The 8,913-nt window shown below is 40.5% G+C and overlaps 1 protein-coding gene across 4 annotated transcripts in view; it reads left to right on the forward strand.

Annotated features, from left to right (window-relative positions):
- LOC126350474 (transmembrane protein 65) overlaps positions 1-8,377 on the forward strand; it is a 532,028-nt gene extending 523,651 nt beyond the window's left edge. For all 4 annotated transcript variants that reach the window (XM_050002518.1, XM_050002519.1, XM_050002520.1 and 1 more), the window contains one exon: positions 6,024-8,377. In XM_050002518.1, the coding sequence (XP_049858475.1) occupies positions 6,024-6,137 (114 nt within the window). In that variant the 3' untranslated portion in view covers positions 6,138-8,377. The remainder of the gene's footprint in view (positions 1-6,023) is intronic.
- Positions 8,378-8,913: the final 536 nt, after the last annotated feature.

The raw sequence follows: 8,913 nt of genomic DNA on the forward strand, positions 1-8,913 counted from the left end.
CGTGCTACTGGGTATTAGAGGTACTTCTGTGTACAGCAAGCTGGACCACCACCTCTGAAGGTCTCGCTGTATGGTGGTACAACATGCAATGTGTGGTTTTCATGAGCAATAAAAAGGGCGTAAATAAAGTTTATGTTGATCTCTGTTCCAATTTTCTGTACAGGTTCTGGAACTCTACGAACCGAGGTGATGCATAACGTTTTGAAATGTGTGTATATTCTTCACTCTCCGGTGAATGTCTACCGGTGTTTGCCCTTCGGTAGCCAACAAAGCAGTAACAACATATTGAGAATAACGTCGCTATAGTTCACGCCTCCACATTTACGGCATGCATGTCGGAAAGACGCGAATGCCACACCAATCCCTTACCCATGCTTATACATCCGCATGAGAGTAGCACGACATCGGATATATGCTGCGGCAACGCCCTCAAACGGAAAAATTTTGATCGTCCCTTATGTAACTTTCACTTCTAGGTTCAAGTTGTACAATGTAGTGTTAGAGTGGCTTATGACATCCTTGCTCACGTCTAGAGAGCATATGGGAAGATGAAAGAGCGTGTCAAGCCAGTCTTGTCATTCAAAACAGCCTACGCCGTCTGTTCAAAAGTATGTGGACACCTGTTTGTCGGCATTAATGTTGCGTGTGTCCACCTTTCGCCTTTGACAGGTTAAACTCTTGTGAGGACACTTCCAAAAAAGTATATGCATGCCTCTGGGGGACTGACGCCCATTCTTCCTCAAGAGAAGAAGCTAGAGAAGTTAGTGACTTGGGACGCGGGACCTGAGCAAGGTCGACGTTCTGACTCGTCCCAAAGATATTCCTTTAGGTTCAAGTCAGTCCGTTTACGGCAAGTAAATGTCTAAAAACTACAGTCTCATAGAGCGTGCTTTGTGGCAGGGTATACTGCCATGTAATACAATCATCGTCTACGAACTGCTCATTTACTGTATGCAGTATACAATGCTGTAGGATGTGTTCACATCCTACCACATTTAGTGTCTTCTTAAGCGCAATAATCGGAGGATAACCTAACCATGAAAACACCCCAAGCCGTAACACCACCTCCTCCATACTTCATTGTTGGCACTACATACAAAGGCAGGTAAAGTTATCCTGGCTTTTGTCACACCCAAATTCTTCCATCGGATCGCCACAGAGTATAACGTGATTAATCGTTCCAAACCAGCCACTCATTGTCCGGTAGCGGCGCTCTTTACACCATATTGCGCGTCTCTTGTCGTTGGCTACAGAAAAACGTTGCTTATGAGCAACTGCACGGTCAGTGTAGCCCATTCCCTTTAAGCGCCCACCTACAGTTACTGTGCTGCTTTAACTGCTAGTAACACTCTGGAACTCACCAGTGAGCCGGCCAGGGTGGCCGAGCGGTTCTAGGGGTTACAGTCTGGAACCGCGCGTCCGCTACGGTCACAGGTTGGAATCCTGCCCCGGGCATGGGGGTGTGTGATGTCCTTAGGTTAGTTAGGTTTAAGTAGCTCTACGTTCTAGGGGACTGATGACCTCAGAAGTGCTGAGAGCCATTTTGGAACTCAAAACGAGTGATTCGTTTCGCGATTTTTTTTTGCCACCCTCTTCAATGCTCGACGCTCCCTATCGGTTGGTACACGATGTCTTCCTGGTCTCGGTTTAGCAGTGATCGTTCCTTCGCTTTTACACTTCACACTCACTTCATCAATAGTCAATTTGGGCAGCCTTAGAAGCTTTGAAATGTCCGCGACGGATTGTTACTCAGTTGACATCCCATAACTAGTTGACGTTCGAACTCACTATGCTGTCAAATTTTGCTGTTACTACTCCTCTACTGACACCACGTTACTCCCTCCACCTTTTGTACTGGTGTGTACGCCTCTCGCGACATCTAGTGATCACTTCCGTAGGGCCGTCTACATACTTTTGATCAAATAGTGCACAAAGCGGAAGCCTATAATCTGCACGTCAATCAGACTTACACAACTGCGGAACTGGTTACAAATGATTTCGAAACAGAGCGCTGGCCTGCACAATCAAGAGATCATCAGGCTCTTGTGAAATACTGATTGTTGCTGGAAAAACTGTGATTTTCAGTTTAACACGAAAATTGTGTAAATTCGCGAATAGTGAAACAGGAAAGCATGAATTGATGCGAGCTCCCTATACTTAATGAAGAAAAAAAAAAGTATAGAGGAAGTGCACAAGTTTCCCACAGCATCAGCTTTGCGAGCTACCTTCCTATCAGGACGTTGGGATACATTATTTTCGTGCTTCCTCCATTAACAATTACATTTCATGCTCCCTCCGTCAACAATTACATGCATGAGAGACAAGCACTCAAAATTTTGTGCCATTGTGGTTAACGTTGTTAGACGAATGTTTCAAATGGCTCTGAGCACTATGGGACCTAACATCTGAGGTCATCAGTCCCGTAGAACTTAGAACTGCTTAAACCTAACTAACCTAAGGACATCACACACATCCATGCCCGAGGCAGGATTCGAGCCTGCGACCGCAGCGGTCGCACGGTTCCAGACTGAAGCGCCTAGAACCGCTCGGTCACTTCGGCCGGCGTTGTTGAACAGTAGAGTGTGTTGTTACGCATTAAATTACATTAGCTATATACATATGCGCGATTGTGGAGCAGTTTTCCATACAGGTAAATATATAATGCGAGGGTATTTTCTCAATGCATTCAATTACGAGGGTTGCCCAGGAAGTAATGCTCCGCATTTTCTTCTTCAACAATTCTTTATTGAACGGAATGAGAATTACACACTCGAGAGAGTGGTGTTTCATCTACACACCCTATTTTTCCACGTAATTTGCATCCTGTTCTATGGCCTGCCTCCTGTGCGAAACAAGGCTTTGTATGCCCTGTCGATACCAATCCATGTCCTGGTGGCGGAGCCAGTGCTTCAGTTCGTGAATCACCTCCTCATCGTCCTCAAAATGTCTTCCACGAGTAGCATCCTTTAATGGTCCAAACAAATGGAAGTCTGGGAGGGGGGTAGGTCAGGTGTGTCAGCCGTGCACGGTCTCCCAGACCGCTGCAAGTCGTCGGGCTCTGCCGAACCGCCATCTCATGACCTCACCCTCCGTGTCCAGCGACTACCTACTTCTGTCGACTGTAGATGCTCCATAGACTTTGCACAAGCGTTTCTGAATATTCCTCACAGTTTGTTTCTCTGCAGTGAGTCATCCAGTGGCGGCACGTTGCTTGTAACGTACATCACATACAGACGCCATTTTGAAACTGCCCTGCAGCTACGCTATCTGTCGGAAGTGATGGATACTTGGCGCGTTCATTCAGGAGACTTCAAGTAATACATAAGTAACATTTCGCATTCGTAGCATTGTTTTCGGCTGAGAAAAAAAGTGCGGTGCGTTACTTTCGGGGTAATCCTCGTATTAACGCAACAGATGAGAAAATATCTGTCACAAGATGTGGTACGCAGGTAGCACGTAATGTTGTTTATATGGATGACGTGTTCACGGAAACACACTAGGAACACGAATAGAGAGGGCGTTCCTGCTGCCAGCTGTCCTGGTATGACAGACCGTGTGCGATCATAGGGCAGCGGGCTTACCGGAGACCACCGCGACTGTCTGAACAAACAGCGCGCACACAACTATTGTCGCTCCCCCATAACTGAGAGGAGGGCAGCCAACCACGCTTCTGATCTAGCGCTAGACTCGTAAGTAAGCGGTTCGAATTCTGTGGTGGAAAATCTTCGCCACCGGTATGTAGTCAACGAGGGGAGGAGAAGTGCTGGCGTAAAGTTCTTGACTTTGCGCCCATGCCACACATTAATTCCAAACCTTTCTGCAGTGTCTCACACATAACAACACAAACACAACACCACACTCATCACAGTCACCCACACGACACTGATACACGCTTGACACTTCATAAGAGGTCAGAGGAGGGTAAAAGCAAAGACCTGCACTAGGCTCTTGTACACTCATTTCCCGATATGGAACTCGAAGTTCTGTTAAGAGCAGGAACATATGGCCGTCCACAAGCTCGCCGCCGTTTATCAGTGGGCTACAAATTACAAGCAAGCTGTGAAACCCTCTCTTCAATCATCGACGAATTGAACTTTAAGGCCATAAGTTTCTAAGAAATATATCGTTAGAAATTTAGTATATTGAAACATCTACTCCACAGATTATTATTGAGTGCCCTGCAACGCACGGACAAGACGTTGCTTGTTTTAGGGTTTTAACATTTTAATTCTGTATATATAAAAGTAAATTACCTGACTGACTTGACCATCATCATCATCACACAGCCGAGAGCGCTGATGATAGACACTTGAAATTTGAAGAGGATGTTTTTCTTTTTACTGCAACATCGTTTTAGTGAGGGATTGTTGCAATCCCCCCCCCTCCCCCCCCCCCTTCCAAGGAGATGAAGTAGAGGATGAAAGGTTTTTCAAAATATGTCGCAATTAAGCAATTTTGAAAATAGATGTAAGGAAATTGGTATTTGGTTTCTCGGTCAGAAAAAAACAATACATGCTTCAGCACTTTTGGGTATTCAACCGCTATGGGGATGAAATAGCGGGTGAAAGTTTCTTTTGGAAATAAATCATGATTAAAATAGTACTAAAGCATTTTTAAACCAACATCCATGGAAAGTGCTATTTGAATTGTCGGGTAGAAATAAACAGAATAAGTGATTCACTGTTTCTGGAAATTCGCCTCGAAGTGGATGAAAAGGTGTATAAAAATATTTCGTTATATTAAGATATTTCTAAATCTAAATTGGCTGTGTAAATTGGAAATAAATTTCTGAAGAAATATGTGGTGGTGGATAAAGTTTCTATGGAAACATAACCACAAGAATTGGAAAGACAGGACATAGAAAGATCTCCGAATCCTGCATGCAAAATCGCTGTTTGATCAGAACGACACTTCGAAAAGACCATGCGTGCAAGAAGATGCAACAACATAAAGTTTCAATTTAAGAAAACAAAAAAAAAAAAAGAAAAAGAAATCTATGTGGACCATAAAATATACACAAGCGAAACAGCGGGCGCTAAGCTAGTATTTTACAAGATGGGTAATTTCCGAGAATGATTGCCTATCGAAGTCACGGTGTCCAAACGATACATACAGAATGTGCGATCGTAAATCAATCATGCGACTCTGGTGGCGGGCATTGTGATCAATTATTTGTTTTCCGTCGTTCCCTTAGTTGCTCTAAATTATACACCTCCGCGAGTTATTTGTGAGTTGCTAGGGAATCCTAGACGATTTATGTCGCTAATGAGTGGGATGTCTCGTGTTCTTGACGTTTTTTCGGCGGATTCTCTCACATGGAAAAATCTAGTTCCATGTTTATACAACGTAGAAAATTGTTAGACTTTTTGTCGGAAATATGGAACACTATCGGACGAGGAAAGAAGGGACTGTGTAGACTATGATGGTGCGAAGTGTGTAAAACTTCGTAAGAACAATTTCGATGCTGAAATACCGTTTTCAATTTCATTGCGGACAGTGAGGAAAACATACGAGTATCAGGAAGAATGGATGGTTGGACTCTTTCAAATTATCCATCCAGACCACCGTAATGAACTTTCACATTTTGCCAACACCGAGGAGTAAGGTAAGTCGTCTCCTTTGCAATTACAAGTATTTTTGTAACGCTCTTCTTTTGTCGTTGCTGTAGCGAACACCGCAAACATACTCATAACGCCCGCCACCAGAATCGCATGATCGTTTTACGATCGCAAGTTCGATATGTATCGTTTGGACACCTCGAAATCGATAGGCAATCATTCTTGGAAATTACCACAAGATGGCTTGGCAGTATACCCAGAGAGATTTTAGTGCAATTGACTCAGGCCGTGCAAGGCTATGTATTTATAATAATGATCCCTATAGTTTATTTTGGAGTACTTTACAAAATAGTGTCCTGCACTTTTTATAGGCACAGCTAGCTGCTTACTAGTGCTCCAGTACGGTGCTAGAGGGTAGGGCATGGGACGTACAGTAAGCTGAGGTAATTTCCGGTGTGTTCGCAGGGCCGCGTGTTCGGCGTGACGCTGGGCTGCCTGCTCGGCATGACGCCGCTGCTCTTCCTCAACAAGCAGCCTTCCAGCCCGTCCCAGCAGCAGCAGGACGCAGAGCCCACATGAATCACCGCCACCGCTGTGACATCGCGCAACTGTAGTTCTAGTACACCCGTATGCCATCCTACGTGGACAGAAAATTTTCCTTTGTGTTCATTGGTATCTGGATTGTGCTGCACATTAGTCAGCATGGATTGTTTTGGATATGAAATCTTTTCTCTCCTTCTGTGAACTTTCCTGTGAATGCTAACATGTATATGTGACGAAAATGAAACACCAACACAATTAGATTTTATATAAAAAACTAAATAAAAAGAAATGCACCTACGGTTTATGACACTCTCTTGTTTCCACTGCTTTTCAACAGGTAAAATGCATAATAGCAATAAATTTTTTATTTTATTTACCAATTATCAAACGTTATTGATAAGTTAAGGAAAAAGCTGTTGAGGAGGTTTGGTTTGTTATTCATTTAGTATTAATCTCACACAAACCAGAACATTTTAACCGCATTTTAGATTGTAATTCCCTTTTTTACAATTTTTGTTGCATTATTATTTCTTAATCTTTAACCAGTGTTGCACAGCTTCAATGTATTTAAAGCTCGCCATGACGAAGCCACTAAAAGATGCTGTGATGTGTATTTATTTACTGATAACTATTTGTGGTCAAGTCCCAGATTAACTTTACCTCAGATTAAAGGAGGTTTTCTTCACATCAAACACATAACTGGAAACAACCATATTAAACCTTATGAAATGGTAATCTGAGACTTGAAGATGATTACTTGATACACAGGTTGTCCATAAATAAATCCACATTACGGCAGCTTTCAATGGTTTTGTGAAGTCACTTTTTAAAACTATTTCTTTTGTATCATTTTATGGCTGACCATTATGTCTTCTGTTATTTTCTGTAACGTTATTTTAATTAATTTTTCGTCGTGGTTGAATGTTTGACTTCTGGGGTATGCTCAGTCTTTGAACAAAAAATTTTTGTGAAATAAATATAAGAAAAGAACTTAATAAGAGTAACCATAGTTCTTTCATATATGGAACAGAGTCTAGCCACCTCCCTACTCTGTAGAAGTAAGTTTCGTTTGTGCTGACGACGATGATAACCACATATCTCTTGTGATCTAAGACTTTATAACATACTTGATGATTAAACAATTCTGTGTGCTGACGGATCTGCTTATCAGAGCTTCAGACGACAGAAAAATATTTCTTGACGAGGTCCTGTAGCTGGGTCACATCAGTGTTTTAGTCCTAGCCATCTTACAGAAACCAAAATTTGCTAAGGAGCCCCTGAATTGCTTTACTGTCCTTGCAAATCTCTTTTTCTCCTTCTTCTTAATTTCAAAGCAGTGGCTATAATCAGTGGAAACCTTACCCTTGTATTAAGTATGCTAATGATTCTCAGACACAATTTAACACAGAGTACATATGCAAAAATGTAGGCTACATTATTTGTTCTACAACAGCAAAGGTAAAATAACGTACATGTTGTCAACAAATAAAATTGTTGGTCAACTAACAAAACTCTTTAACAAAATACTGTTATTGTTATTTTTGAGATATCTTCTAATGTTACATGGTTTGCTTGTTAAGGAAAGAAAATAATATGGTTTGTTAAATGGTTTGCACAACAAATTTGTAGTGTTACAGTACGTCATTATTTGATTATCTTTGTGAGTTCTCTTGCACCTCATCATCAGTTTACGATTTTTTGAAGACTGAAGATAATCTGTGAATGTATAAACCCATTTCATGCAGTCACTATTCCAAAAATGAACATTAATCCTCTCTATTATAATAAAAAGATGATCCCAATGTTTTTGGATAGACAGTTATATTTACTGCTGTTAATTGTTATTTCTGTCTTCACATACATTAATTTGTAGATAAACTGTTTGACAATATAATATTTTAATGTTTAGCTTAAAGAATTATAATGTTGGTCTCATTGTTAATATAAACTTATTGTTTATTTTTGTTAACAGAATAATATATGTATATATCTATGTTGTAAAAATATTTATTTTTAGCAAATTTATGATATTGCTTGATTGTTCTGACAAAAAGTATGATATATTTTATAAATTAAATTTTAATTAATTTTTATTGAATTAAATGAATTACAGCCTAACTACCAATAGCTATACATTGTAACAGATTGCTGTCATTCAGCAAGTTCTCTAAAGAGACTTTTTTTTGTTTCTCAGATGTATAGTTTGGAATTGAAGCCTATTATAATTCATAGCATCAAAAATTATTTCTGTGAAACGAAATCTACATGTGCTTCATATACACAAATGATAAGAAATAACAATGCTGTAACTGCACTTACGAAAATGTTAGATATATGAAAAGGAGAAATACAATGTAATATTATTCCTTTGCTTAAGGAAGACACTTAATAGCTGTCTGTCCCTGCTCAAGGTATAAGGGAAGGTAGAAGCTTTGTAGCAGCAGATATCACATGCATCTCTGTATTATGTAACACTCTCACATCTGATAGGACCAAATCACATAATGATTCACACAACTCACTCAATGAGCTTCAATAGGATGCTTTTCCTCTTCTATTTTGTAAGGAACTAGATAGCATCAAACATATATATTGCTGTTGTAACTAATAGCTTAGATACTGAAAATTCTGGTGCTACATGAATGTTATGTAGTAGTACACATGACTCTGAAGAAAACTGGCATGTACTTACAAGAACTGAATTCAAAAAATGAAAGTATTGTATTGAGGTCCACAAAATTTATCACTGAGAAGATCCGAATATCTAATGAATCATTATATTACTATGAAGTTTTATTGTGCCCATGTATCT

Source organism: Schistocerca gregaria, chromosome 1 (assembly GCF_023897955.1).
Source record: "Schistocerca gregaria isolate iqSchGreg1 chromosome 1, iqSchGreg1.2, whole genome shotgun sequence".
Lineage (NCBI taxonomy): Eukaryota > Metazoa > Arthropoda > Insecta > Orthoptera > Acrididae > Schistocerca > Schistocerca gregaria.